The following is a 14,513-nucleotide window of genomic DNA, read 5'->3' on the forward strand; positions in this document are numbered from 1 at the left end:
TAGGTAAAAAGTGCAGCCAATTAATTCCATGGACAACATAATTACAGAACACTCGTAGCTTGTTCAAATATTACACAAGGCAGAAGTAAAACTGCATACCAGAGGGAGGACATCGAACGTACAAGTCAAAGATTGATGTGGAAGAGGCCTGTCTTAAATCATACATAGAGACAACATGGAGATATACAAAACAAGACTGCAGTTATTTACTCCTTTCGCGCTGTGCAGCTTGTAACACTTTATTTGCCAATGATGAGAATGACTGAGCATTGTTCTCCATCTCTGATGTCCGGTCGCTAATGGCCTGATTAAAAAGTCAGAGTTAAATGTTCTAAATTTCTGCTGAAACGCAACATGATGGTGGCAAAATAAGACTTGATTAAATTTTTTTTTAAAAAAATCCTCTATTGGTTAAAGTAACATCAGATGGAAATCTTGCACCTAGTCTTGCTGAAAGCAACAAAAGAGATAGCAACTAAGTAGCCCTAACATTTTGGAAAGTTACAGTGAAGCTAGATGCACTTTGGAAGCGGCAATTGGACTACATAAACCATGTCAACTATCACGATCTAGGAGCATGGTTATAGATGCCTGTAAGATTAGAATACAAGGTGGAAAATAATGACAATAGATTAGATTCTGTTGGAATGGAGTTTGCTAGCATACAAGGATGAATTTTGTTAACGGTTCAATAGGGCACAACATTAGTCATATGAATGTCAAACTGTGTTGATATGGGCTAAGCTATCATCAATCTTCTTCCACTTGACATTGTAGTGCAACTTAGGCCAGTGTTTTTTAAAACACAGTTTTTAAGTTTTAGAATGACCTTTGCTTGCATCATCCAACTTGGAGAATGATGGTTGCTTTAAGTAAATGATGCACTTCTGTGACTAGAGATGATAAAATTGTACGGTCCATATAACGTTTCCGAAAAAACGAAGCCAATTGATAAGATGTTACCAAAAGTTGCTTTTTGATAATGAAATAACAAACATAACACTTCCAAAGATTGGAGATGAATAATATTAACATATGTATGCATGCACACATATCATATATGAACAAGAAATGCAGGAGAACCATAGAATAACTCATGAAAATATCAACTGCAAATGATAATATTTAGAAAATGAAACATAGGACTATCAAGCATATGTACCATATGATGGTCAATGGTGAGCATTAAGATGTAAACTTTTCTTAAAAGGCACTACGTACCAAGGTCCGCCGTACCGGTACCGGTCGGCGTACCGGTGGCGGCTCGGACCGGTACGAAACCGGTCCCGTACCGGTCCGAACCGGTTCCGTACCGATCCAAACCGGTCCCGTACCGGTTCCGTACCGGTCCCTTACCGGTTCTTTAACAATAAACTACCGGTACCGGATTCCATGCTGATCCGGTACCGGTCCCAGGCCGGACCGGTACGGACCGGTACGACAGACCATGCTACGTACATATAACTACGGACTTTCACATAGGATTTAAATCATTTGAGGAAGAGCATTAATGGTTTAGTTCCACAACTTAGGCCGCATTTGATTAGGTTAAAGGAATGCTAAATGGAATAAAGGCTCCTTCACTCCATCTATTCCACTTTAGCCAGCCAAACATCAAAACTGTGATCCATTTCTTATAAGGGTGAAATAGGTATTCTGAAAGGAAGTAAAGCTGCTTCTTCCATGTAACCCCAATAAACTACTCTATTCTACCTGATGAAGTAATTTACTTTATTTCGAAGTAAAGGGGGTTATGAGTAACTTGACCCATTTACTCCAAATTCACTGATTTTGCAACTAGACACTTAATAATATCCCAAGAGTCACATGTCCTGGATCAGCTTTTTTTTTTTTTGCTAAAGAAAAGGGGTAGGGGGGAGGAAGGGACAAGCCCACCCCCGCGTAGCAGCCCCCACTGGGCCCCCGCCCCACCAGGAGAATGTTCGATGCGGGCAGAAATGGCCGTGTGTTGGGCACCCCGACCGATTTTACTCATACCCTCCCCACCCGTGGGCCCGGCTCAGCTACTCCTCTGAGCTCTGGCTCGAGTCCCACGTGTGAGTACGTCACACCCGGCACCACCCCGGCTACTAGCGGTTCAAGAGCGGTCCTACACCACAAGTCCAAGCAGTGGCCAAAGTAGTGAGCTCCGGTCCACAATTTAATCGTCGCCGCAGCGATTCGAACTTGAGACCTTGTGGTTAGAATTGCTGCCCAGTACCACTAGGCTACCACCTTGGTGGCATGTCCTGGATCAGCTTAGATAGTGTTTTCTGCCTTTCCCTCTAATACTTTTTGCATAATACATGCTAGTTGATCATAAGTTAGTTCCTTTCTGGAGGCTTTTAAATTTAGTCCATAAGTATCAATTTACAACACTATTTCCTCATATTAGGGTTGAGAATGGACCCGAGCTGGCTCGAGGCCTCTCAAATCGGGCAGCTTCTTGGTCAGGCTTCGGGCCTGGCCTGAAAGGGTTCAGGATTAGGTTCAAGATCAGATTATATAGCTCAAACAAAAACCAGCCCAGCCCAAGCCCAGCTCAAAGCCTGACTTAGATCCTGCTGGCCCCTAAACCGAAACCTAACCCACCATACCTTGCCCCAGCCCACCCCACCCCTCTCACACCACCTCCCAAACTCTCTCTCTCAGCTCGGGCCCTCTCTAACTCTCTCTCTTCACCGTCATCTCCCTCCTTTCCTCTCCCTCTCTCTTTCCTCTCTCATTCTTCTTCTCCCCCTTGCTTTGTTGATACGTGCTGGAATGGCACAACACAATACCATACCGCCAGCCTTCCAGCATAAGTGTCGGTTCCGATACTGAAACATGGCTGCCACCTATGACTTTGAGTTGGGATTTGGAATAGACAAGCCCTAGACTATAAACATGACCTAAACGTCCATGTGATCCAAAGACACTATAAGGAACTAGAAGTGAGCTGCACGTTATTTACTTACTGTAATTGAAGTGTTATGATTTTATTGTTCGTGTTATGATCTGGTAATTCATGCTACATTTAAAATTATTCTTATTATCTTCAAAATTAATGTAATTAAAGTAGAGAATAATTTTAAAATTTTCAGTTCTAGTCATACAAGCTAGTATAGGTACCAAATCTAGTACTTAAAACCTTGACATCACCTATGTTCTTCATGATCTTTTTTTTCTTTTAGCAAATTGTGCTAGGTTTTTCAGCAAATTTCAGTTCCTAGGTCTAAGCTTGATCAAATTTGGATGGACCCTTATATACTAACTTCATAAAATAATGAAACACAACTTGTTCAATTTGACTAGCTTTCCATAAGGAAGCTTCACAAGAAATATAAGGCTTCAATCAACTACACAAAGAGTAACCATGCTTTCATGGATTCTAATAAGCCTAGAACAAAAGTCCATGAATTTACCTAATATAGTTCCTTGTAGAAAGATTTCTTTCAGTCCTGTTTGAGATGCTCTAATAAATATACGTTTGTTTTGTTGATGGTACACAATCAGCATTAGAAGTCACTTAAGCCCATTAGGGTCTTACTTTTGAGATGATCAAATAAGACTACCAAGGAGATTCAAAATGGGACATCTTACCTGAAACTTCCTTACATTCTCCCTTAGCTTGCTCTCAGCTATCTTTGGAACACTTGCCTCCTGATCCAGAAAGAAAATGCAGCACATGTATTTCATATTATGAACATTTAAATTGTAAAAAAGAAATTGGAATGCATAAAGGATCTAAAATGTTGATACAAGCTACATTAAAAGAATCGGCTCGTGTATCATTTAAAAAGAATGCATAACTGCAATTTAAGTGAACAACAGTATGAACTATAACATAATATAAATAGTTTGAAGCAGAATGAAATTTTGTGTGCAAGATTTGTAGTGGTGTTGGGAGTTTTACCTTGTGAAACTGTAAGGCCATTTAAAAAACACAGATAAAATAGTGCTGGTCATGGGCACAGATAAAATAGATGGAGGGATGGCATTAGGTCAACTATGAAAATGCATCAGAATTAGCCTATACATATATGCATAGCAAATGATAGTTCACAAAACCAACCCCATATCAATTGAAAAATGTTTATGTTGAAAGAAACCAATTACTTTCATACAAAGAGGGCCAACAATTGACAACTTTCGTAGTCCAGGAATTTTAATTATAATCAGTGCGAGGAGCGCTTCTGCACATAATTTATATTAATAAGTGAGCTTATGATAGAGTTTTGAGAGAGACTGTTTCATGAACAATGATGAAGAAAGTGATATTTTCCAGGGATATCTATTTTTGAAGGTGTGTCTTCTTCGCAATTATGCATTAGAACTAATATCGATATTCAAAAGAAACACAATTTTATCATAGACAATAAATTGCTGGTACATAAGAGAAAGGTGAACAAGCAAAGGAACTAGCAAAGGCACTTTTGATGGTTTCATGCCTAACAACTAGCTGGGTCTGTATAAATTATATATAGTGAAACTTGTTAGTATCAGTAATCTGGATGGAAGAACACATTTAGATTTGGTGGAGATCTACTCAATTAATCAACTTCACCAGCATAGCTCTATTAAACCAAACACTATCGAGCTAAGGATTTTTCAGACATGATAAAGCTAAGATGAAGTGATAATGCACCTCTTCAATTTTGTGCAATCATGTATATGTATACCATCAATCCTTTGAATAAAACTTACATATAAGTTAGGGATAACAGTGTCTTATGGATTAGTAAATCAGATCCTTTATATGTGGAGCTGAGAAGTTGAGGAAACTGTGCCATAAGATGAGGAAGAATGAAGTTAGAAGCAAGTACACCATTTGGAGAAGCACTAATTATAAGGACTTGGGTAGGTGTTTATTTATTCCAATATCCATTGGGCGGCGGAGAGGTCTTGGGTACTTAAGTAGAGCCAAGGACCCTATTTAATAACTTTTGGCTGGCCCTTTTTGGATGAGCTTCTGGGTTGTTACAAATGACATAAGAGTGACCCACCCCACAGCCTATATGGCTAGAGGGCTCTACAACATGGGTCCTTTGTGGCTGATCATGACCGATCATGGTGTTCCCCTATCAGGGATGATAGGGTTCAAATGGGGGAAGCGTGTGAGGATCCATGCAGGTATGTATATAATTCCACATCAATTGTGTGCTGGGGAGGTCTTGGGTATGTAAGCAAGGTTGTTCTTCCTAACTCATAATTTGTGGCTAGCCATTCTTAAATGAGGTCTGGGTTTTTTCACTAACTAAAGAGAAAGTGAAGAATAATGATTGAAATGATGTGTAGGATAGGATGGAGACCAAGATTCGCCATTTTGGTATCAGAGCCCGTACCGGTGCCACACTAGCAGTGTCGGTACAGTATAGTACTAGATTTTTTTTTGCGTACCGAATGTCGATACACTATCCGTACCAAGTACCGGTACCGAACTGGTACGGTACAGTACACCCCGTACCGGCCCAAACAACCCGGCGAACCATGTTGGAGATAGTTTTAATTACAAGAGACAAGACGTAGGATGAAGGGTCCCTGCTTCCTAAAGAGGGATAAACTGATAAGAAGCTGGATATCTATAAAGCATCATTTGAAAATATTTCGAAAGACTTTGCTAAAGAAAAAAATAGAATTTATAAAAGTAGTAATGGGGTATAAAATATTGTTTATGCCTTTTTTTTTATAGGCAATTGGTTATACTGAAGAAGAAATGAGGCGCAAGAGCAAAAGCATAAATGTGCGATAGCACCTCTTTTTAAAAATTGTATTTAGTGAATGTGCTTTGAGAAGCTAATTAAAAACAAATATGATAAAATTACCAAAATAGAAAATGGTAATTCAATTAAATTTATGCTGTTATTGATCTAATCATTGAAAAAATAGGATGTAAACAATCTCCTTTAAACTGGGTTGATGCTATCCAATCCAAACACATGGACTAAGATGGCTGGAGGTACAGGACTTAAAAGTGCGATAGGAAGATTTTTCTTTACTTACATTGCTTACAGAAAATCCATACTTCTTCTTGATTTGATCAATTTCACTAACACTCTCATCTTCGTGATTGTAATTCCCTGAGCTCACCTTTTCATCTCTCTTGGGCTTCAATTTACCTGCATTTCACAATGCAAGTCCACACAAAGACCAACCAACCATTGAAGTAATTAACAAAATTAAGAAAATCAAACTCAGAAAAGGACCTCCTACAATTTTATACAATAGTTTTCCCTGTGTTCTTTTTGGTGAGCAAAATAGTAAGCACATCATGCCTTAAGTGTTTTATTCAAAAATGTAGTGTTTTTAAACAAAAAAAACGGTGTACAAAAGTTAAACTGAAAAAAGAGATACTAGCAAAAAAAAGACAATCAAATGTGACTGGAAATTAAACTGACGAAGACAATGAAGAATACTGGATATAAACAAATCGAAATATTAGCATACTACAAACCTTTGAGGGCCTGAAATTTCTTGCCCAACTTCTGCTTATTTAAAACTGCAAAGCTTCGTCCTTTATGTTTCACTTTAGTATCATCAAGGTCAATATCATCTTCAAAAACAGAAAACAGAAATGACTTAGATATGGATATCAATGCCCTTCACAAAGCACAACATAAGAGAGAAATAGTGATGTTTACCTATATCCAGCTCAACATCTTCACCATCTTTTGTTAAGCTATCTCTTCTCTCAATATCTGGGGAGAAATTAGCTGTTGAAAATATGGCAGAGAGTTCTTCAGAGGTACTTGCGTTGGGGACTTCAGCCTCAATTTCTTGACTGTGTTTTGTCTTATTCCCTTTCAGGTCTTTGACAATCATGCCAAGTACTCCCTGAATGTCATCACCTCTTAGACATAGAACCAAGGTACGCGGTACCGACTGTACCGACGTACCGGTGGGCATCGGTACCGGTACGGTACCGAACCAAACCGAGCCGAACCGGTACTGTACCGATGGGGCTAAAAGCCAAAAAAAAAATTGGAGCCGGTACGAACTGGTCGGTTCGGGTCGGTACGGGCTGGTACGCATCGGTACCGAAATATATAGCTGTACCGCACCGGTAGGATCCGGTACCAGTATGTACCGGCCGGTACTGGCCCATACCGACCGGTACGACAGACCATGCATAGAACTGTAGAGATAACAACTTCTTCTGTCAAGTTGTATATATTACCTTTTTCTTTTCTTTGTGGGTCTTTGTTAAGGAGGAAATTCCTTCTTGTAGGGCAACAACATCTTTCTCATATACCTGGTTAATATACTCCAGATTCCTGACAAGAATTAGAGAGATCTTTAGGTGGCCAAAAGGAGAGACTTTGATTCAGTTCATCCAAGTCTTGAAGCTTTCTATGCCTAGAGTGATCTTGGTATGGTTTCTCCCAATTTGCATGAACTTAAAGTGCATGACCAATAAAGTATATAGCCAACAATAATTTTAGTAAATAAGACCTTGATTCATAAAGTTAACTCCCTATATATGGGATATAACGCATTGGTTACAACTTACAAGTTTAGGTACAGTTACGTTACAAACCATTCAATGGATGCTTAAGTCAAAAATTTACGATGATATTGAATATACTGAAAGAAATATCACTTCTTTTCTTAACAAAAGCTTTTTTTAATACAGTCAGTATAAAATTTATTAAGTAATTAGTGAATTGGAGAAGTTAAAAGACACCATAAGTAAGAAAGAAAATAAAAAAAGCACTATAAACGTATGCAGAAGAGACCAATAAAGAGCTTTACTTAGAGTACCTGTAGAAGTCCTGATATAAAATCGTGAAAAAGAAAATCTCCTGATCTCCATTAACCTAAATCATATACAGAAATTTCATAAATATGCTTGTCATGCATTCACTAGAACTTTTGATTAGTCATCTATCATTTGGTCTTACCATGACAAGTTCTCCATAAGATGAACTGCAAAGTACATTTGGATTCAGATTTGACTTATGTAAGGAATTTGTGGAACCTAGTATTGATGCCTCCTTTAAGAGGGTTAGATCTGGGAGGGATCTGAAATATCATAATAGGAATATTTAGTTAAATGTCCATAGCTCATTCTAGAAGTAACTTGGTCCATGATAAATGAAAAGAAAAAAAAGACAAGAAAATAAATGTAAAACAGTTAGTTTTGCAAGAAAATTTTTCACTCAAAGGATGCAACAAGTACACATATAAGCAAAGCTGTAAAACCATTAGTAGAATGTGAGAATCTTCTGTAAAGCTTCATGAAAATCGGAAATAAGAATCTATAAGTTACATCATTCTTTGTGACCATTGTTTCGAAAGGAAAGGGAACTAAAGAGAATATTAGGGCCTGTTTGGTATTGTCGTTATTTTTGTTTTTTTTATTTCTCTACAAATTAGTGAAATACCACAAGGAGATTGATCTAGAAGATAGCATTTATATGAAACTTCTGCCCATGGTTTGTCGAACTATGCCAAACCAGCTGGTTTCAGACATACTGTACCGGACCAGTTGGCTATCGACACGTTCGGTTACATCAGTTCAGTTATACTGGTTTGCTCCAACCCAAGCACCTTTGCATTTTTTTCATTTGATCGCGGCTTCGCCCATCCCCCTCTCTCGAAACCCTATCCCCATCCTTGGCACTTGCCGCCACCACAGAGGACTAGTAAATCTCTCTCCTCTCTATCCCCTCGACGACGACGGCTTCTCCCTCTCTCTCGGCATCTCTCTCTCCCTCCCTCTCTCTTCCTCTCTCTCTCTTCCCCTCGACAACAACTGCCTCTCGACCCTCTCCCTCCCTCCCCCATAGACGACAACTGCCTCTCGACCCTATCCCTCTCTCCCTCTGTCGGCCTCTCTCTCACCCCCTCCCTCTCCATCCCTTCCTCCCTCTCTCTTTCTTTTCCTCTCTCTCCTCCCTCCCCCCTCCCTCTCTGGCTCTCCTTATTACGATACACCTTAGAATAGCACAATATGGATCCGTACCATGCCAAATTAATCGCCAGCCGTTATAATCTCTAGTACCAGTTCGGCGAACCTTGCTTCTGTCATTCCTTGCTTCTATTTTAACTTTTTGTTAAAAGCAACAAAATCTCTACTTCCAAAAGCTCTGAAGATTTTTCAAACATTTTTTTTAAAAAAGGTGTCATCATACATGTTCTTCAGTCTCTTGGATTTTAGAAAACAAAAGTAGAAAACAAAGCAATACCAAAAAGGGTCCTTGTATAATTGCCAACACATCAGACTTTGGAACTAATTAACACCCTGCTAATGTCTAATAATGTATGTATTTAAGTCCAGCCTTTCCATATGATCAATAAGACATCCTATTAGTTAAAAAATGGAAGTGCAAAAATTGTAGGCACAAATTTGGAAGAAAACACAGAGACCGGAAGAAAACCTAAGCAATGACTCAATACGCAATGGGACTGTAAGGCCCTTAAACAACCCATCTTCATGGTTATTCACTGGCAATATATTAGTAATATGTGTTACCTATGAACTTTCTTCACATGCCAATCTATGATTACATCTTCCTTCTACTTTCTTCAAAATTATTCCCACATCCATTACAACAGTATGGCATTCTTTCACAACAATGGCCATGCTTCAAATATGGGCATGGTTTGTATGAAAGCATTTGAACTGTTCCATCCTGATGCATTGACATATCAAACGCTTGTTTACAGAAAAACATGAAAAGGTTTAGCTTCGTCAGAATGTCACCAGGAGTTCCAGGATATGAGACCTCCTATGTTGGCAGGTCATGTCACCAAAAATCACCATCAAAGTATTCTAGATTTTCCACCTAGTCACCACTTTCCTTCCTCTACCGTAATTCCCTTCTAAATTTGCCCATCAATACTTTGTGCTGTCATATTATTATCCTTCAAAAATTTCACTAGTCATTCTATTAAATCTGCAGAATCATTCCTCCTTACCAAAAATCAGACACAAGGAGTGCTCCTACGAAAAATGCATAAAGAACTTTTATTTACTGATTATTTAGCACATAAGCTGCCAAAGTGCCATTAAGCCAGTGGGTGCCAGCCAGCACTGCTCCACATGCTAGTTCAGCAAAGCTTGGTACCAACCAATACCAAGCCAAGAGACTTCATTCTTTTTTTTCCTGCTTTTTCTTCCATTATTTCTCAAGTGGTTCAAGAACAACAATCAGCACCCATACATGCCTTTGTTTTTTATTATAAGACATAGTTTGTTGGTTCTATTATTTATTTTTTACTTAAACAAACACCTTAAGAGCTTTGGACAGAAGTTTAGAGCAGTTTAAAGTAAAAAAACAATCCAAAAAATTTATGTATCTTCCTGAGCTCATGCATGTGATGACACTGACCTGGCATATTATGTGGCACTTAAATCCTTGTATAAAACACATGCCTTGGAGAAAATAACAACAACAACAACCACAACCAAAAGTCCACCACGAGATACCTGTCAAGGTGATAACCCAAGGTCCCAAATGTTTACTTTGATGTGAGATTGCCCATTATAAGTTAAACCCAATTTTTATATCGATAATACCTATCTGCACAAGGTCTACCAAAATATATTTATTTAATGATATAAATTAACAAGAACAACACTTAGCGTCATGTTGTTTCCTCTGTTATGCTGCTTTTATACTTCACACTTTCTATTAAATGATATAAGAGCATGGTCAAATGCCAAAACCTGTTTTCAGATAAAGAATCCTTTGTCAACCAATTTATCCGCATAAGAGATCATGGATCGCCTATAACCTTAAACATAGTCAACAAACCTAATTCCATCAACTTAAGATTGGTGGTGATGGATCTCCTTATTCATAGATAATATTCAAGTTTCAAGTGACGCTACAGACAAGACCAGCAAATTTAGGCTGAGAGTCGAACATTTCTTAATGCATGACATTTAGCTCAAGATTGCTAAATTAAGTACTTTTATTTGCTTTGCCCAAATACAAGCCTTGAAATGATTTAATGCTGCCAAGGAAACCTAGTATTATGGAAGTAGATCAAGGTTTTATGTGTCGTGAGAGATATAAGCCCCTCTTCTAGATTCATTAGTAGATAGTTCCATGCAGCCAGGAAAATCTGCTCATCCCAAACTGGAGAGAGCTACATTCTTCATGTGCAGACAATTTAGCCCATGTACATGTGCAACTCTCACCAATGAAAATAATTATAGATTTCTAGATGTAAAGCACCTATCTCTGGAGCATCATCTGCAACTAAAGCACAGTAAATATAACAGATACTAATGGGAAAACTCCACCTTATCTCTATTTTGCCGCTGTCAAAGACAAGTATTAGTCCAACATCAGACAAAGGTCCACAGAGAACTGAAGCAAAACAACACGTTCCACTTAATTTTTTCTTGCAACATAACTTCTTAATCCCCTGAGATCACACAAAAATTAGGGCAATAAAATTTTAAGCTCCAGTTGCTCCACCTATTAAAATTGTTACACACAAGAATAATAATTACCTGAATTGCATGACTCAAAGAATATAAACGCACAGTATTTTCAGAACAAAGCAACAGTAGCGACTGCTTTGGTGCTGTCTCTTCAAATGAACTTTCTTTACTTACATGCTGGCCATCTGATATCCACATTCCATCAGGAGATGCATCTGGCCCATTTTTCAGATACCATCCATCAGATACCTTTTCGCATTTTCCAGCCACTTATGTTATAGTATAATGATAGTGGATTTTAAAAACATGGGGAAAAAAGGCTTCTAACTTACCTAGTATTTCCATCAACAAAGCTCTAGAGGGTTTCTTCGTACGAATATAATTAATGCCGAGTGCATTTCCTGTATCTTCTTCAAGAGGGAAAACTGATGAATCTCTCAGCCCTACAAACAGTACATTCTTCTCAGAGCCGTCTTGGCAATACTTTTTAAACTGCAAAGAGATGATGCCACTATAATGTTGACTTGGGATTTGCTTCTGATATAAAACACTGGTTCCTTCCTCATCAATTATCGATACCTGGAAGATATAAATTATAAAATAAATAAAATGAAATATATTTTTTATAATATATGGCATGATACAGAAAAGACGAAAGAGGTGTATTGGAATAGTCAGAATATCAACTAGTTTGAATAGAACTAGTTTTCCAAAAATAAATATGACTAGTATAAACAATCATGAAAAAAAATAAAATTCTACAGGAGGTAGATCTCGACTTCCACATCAACTTTACCTTCCGTCATTTCGCCTAATTCTTCACGAATTGAAAGATGCTCGGTCAATATTTTTTCAAAAGGAAACTTTCAGTTTGGCTAGCTTGTTCTGGGGCTCAAATGATGGAATTTCGGTCCGTTTTAACCTCCCAAAAGGTTGATGCTAAGTCATAAATCTCGAAAAGTTACCCTTTTTTTTAAAAAAAAATTTAATCAGACATCATATTATCAAATCATGGCCTCCAAAAGTTTGGCTCATGACTTGGCTTTCCAATGCGGCGGATCCAACTCCTGGACCCTATCCAGCCCTACTCGTAGTGGCCAAAGTGGTCCATATTGATTCTGGTGATCCTCCTGGATCAACCTATACAATGCCAAAGAACCCAAATAATATGTTTCGACCAGCCTTTTAGGGTGAGGTCCTGGTTTTTATAAATTGTACATAAAATTTTTTCGAACTTTTAAACTATGTGGTGAGCTAACTATTGCACATACTTTAAATGGCATAGTCAACTTTAGGTGTAAAAGAAACATCTGCATTTATCTCCTATTTTTCAAAATGGAGCTAGATACATTTGCTATTTGTGGTGTGATAATGTTGTCATTTTAACCCAACACTCATCTCCATAAGGAATTATCAAAAGTTACAGATCAAATAATCTGCTTATATTTGAATAATTATAGAATCCCTCCACAGCCCTATAAACCCAAAATGGCGTCACCTTTGTTTCATTCTTCCTAAACAACATCATATCATCAAAAGTAGATACACACCAAGAGTTTTCTCCTCCATGTTAGCCGGTTGTGTGAGATGTTACCATGAAGGGTTTAATACCGATTGTTGTAGTAGGTTTGCTACAACTAGAAATCATTTTGCCTTTATGAATTTTATCTCCACGATCCCTATTGGGTAAGGAAGAAGATCTCTAGGTTTAGGATTCAATCTTTGGAATTAAAAAGCTTTAAAAGTTAGGGCTCCATAATTTCAAGCATATTATTTTGTATTTCACATATAACACATAAATAGTAAAAAATATGCATAATCCTCTTCATTGATTCAACCATGAATGCTATGCAATGATTAATCTATTATGTTCTTCTCTTATGGTGGGTTTCCCTCATTTTCTCTCATCAAAAAAGTTTGTAATTCAGATGTTTAATTATCAAAATAGGCATAACATAAGTCTAAAGCCGAAAAAAAGTATAGCTAAAACAATATATGAATATCTAAGCAAGGATTAAATGCCTGGATCATTAAATGCATTAATATAATGTCACTAACCATACATTAGACAACAGTATCATCCTGTATCACCATTTAGATGAAAAGTATTGCCTTCAACAATGTTTAAAATTTAGTTACCAAAAAAACCAATTTTTAAAATTTAATTATATGCTGGGGAATATGTAAGTAATCAAAGTTCACTGTACCAACTTAAAAGATATCAGATTATTTGGCCGCATCATTGCTACTTGTTTAGAAAATTCAGATGCAGCATCCTGGCCTTTCTAATGGGAAATCCAAATTTTAAGTATACTTGTGCACCAAGCTTAATAGAACTTGTGCACCAAGCTTAATAGAATATTCATACTCGACAAAATGAATTGAGATGCTGAACAAGAAGCATGACAAACAATTGTTAAAAACTAACCAGAAAGTCATCTATAGAACTATCATACAACTGGAAATCTGGACAGTCGAGTCTAACTTTTGGAATCCAAGTCATATACATTTTCAAACCAGATGAGTCCGATACTCGATCTTTTGTTCTTTTGAGAGATTGGCCTAGAATTTAGGTATTAAAATAACTCTGCAAAGAATTATTTTTCTAAAATCCTTAATGTCATCGAGAAGGTTGGATAAAAAACAAGCATCTTGGAAGATCCTAACAAAAAATATTTTTAAAGTTTTCTTTATACAATATTTTAAAACTATTTTTAACTAAAATTATTTTTTCTGCATATTACTGTAAGTCCCGTTTTTCCTCTCGCTGAGTCAGACACTTGGACATGTATCTTGTTCATGCATCAGAGTCCATGCAACACTGGAAAGTAGAAGCTCTATTTCAGTTCCATCTCTTACATCCTGAAAGTAACATCCTGGCATAAGAACAAAACTGTTGTCGAAACTTAACTTTCGATGATGTAACTTACGAGTATCACAACCAGTAGTATGACTGTATACTTTTACAACCTAGCATTAACAAGATTTTAGGTCTGACTTCAACGTGGTTGTCTTGAACAGATATTGAACTGACATAACAAAACTAGCAGAAAGAGAACAATTAGCAATTCCAGGTACTTATGTTGAAACAGAAGATAGAAACTTATTTACCAGGACAAGAAAGAGAACAAACAGA

At 37.5% G+C, this 14,513-nt stretch overlaps 1 protein-coding gene across 2 annotated transcripts in view; it reads right to left on the reverse strand.

Moving 5' to 3' along the window:
* LOC120109958 overlaps positions 1-14,513 on the reverse strand; it is a 34,460-nt gene continuing 19,947 nt past the window's right edge. For both annotated transcript variants that reach the window (XM_039123873.1, XM_039123872.1), the window contains exons 14-24: positions 11,710-11,956; positions 11,447-11,592; positions 11,234-11,358; positions 7,881-8,001; positions 7,741-7,796; positions 7,157-7,253; positions 6,621-6,813; positions 6,434-6,532; positions 5,983-6,098; positions 3,583-3,642; positions 1-304 (exon numbers count right to left, since the gene is read on the reverse strand). In XM_039123873.1, coding sequence (XP_038979801.1) covers positions 203-304; positions 3,583-3,642; positions 5,983-6,098; positions 6,434-6,532; positions 6,621-6,813; positions 7,157-7,253; positions 7,741-7,796; positions 7,881-8,001; positions 11,234-11,358; positions 11,447-11,592; positions 11,710-11,956 — 1,362 coding nt within the window. In that variant the 3' untranslated portion in view covers positions 1-202. The remainder of the gene's footprint in view (positions 305-3,582; positions 3,643-5,982; positions 6,099-6,433; positions 6,533-6,620; positions 6,814-7,156; positions 7,254-7,740; positions 7,797-7,880; positions 8,002-11,233; positions 11,359-11,446; positions 11,593-11,709; positions 11,957-14,513) is intronic.

The sequence above is a fragment of the Phoenix dactylifera genome, chromosome 2 (genome assembly GCF_009389715.1).
Source record: "Phoenix dactylifera cultivar Barhee BC4 chromosome 2, palm_55x_up_171113_PBpolish2nd_filt_p, whole genome shotgun sequence".
Classification (NCBI taxonomy): Eukaryota; Viridiplantae; Streptophyta; class Magnoliopsida; order Arecales; family Arecaceae; genus Phoenix; species Phoenix dactylifera.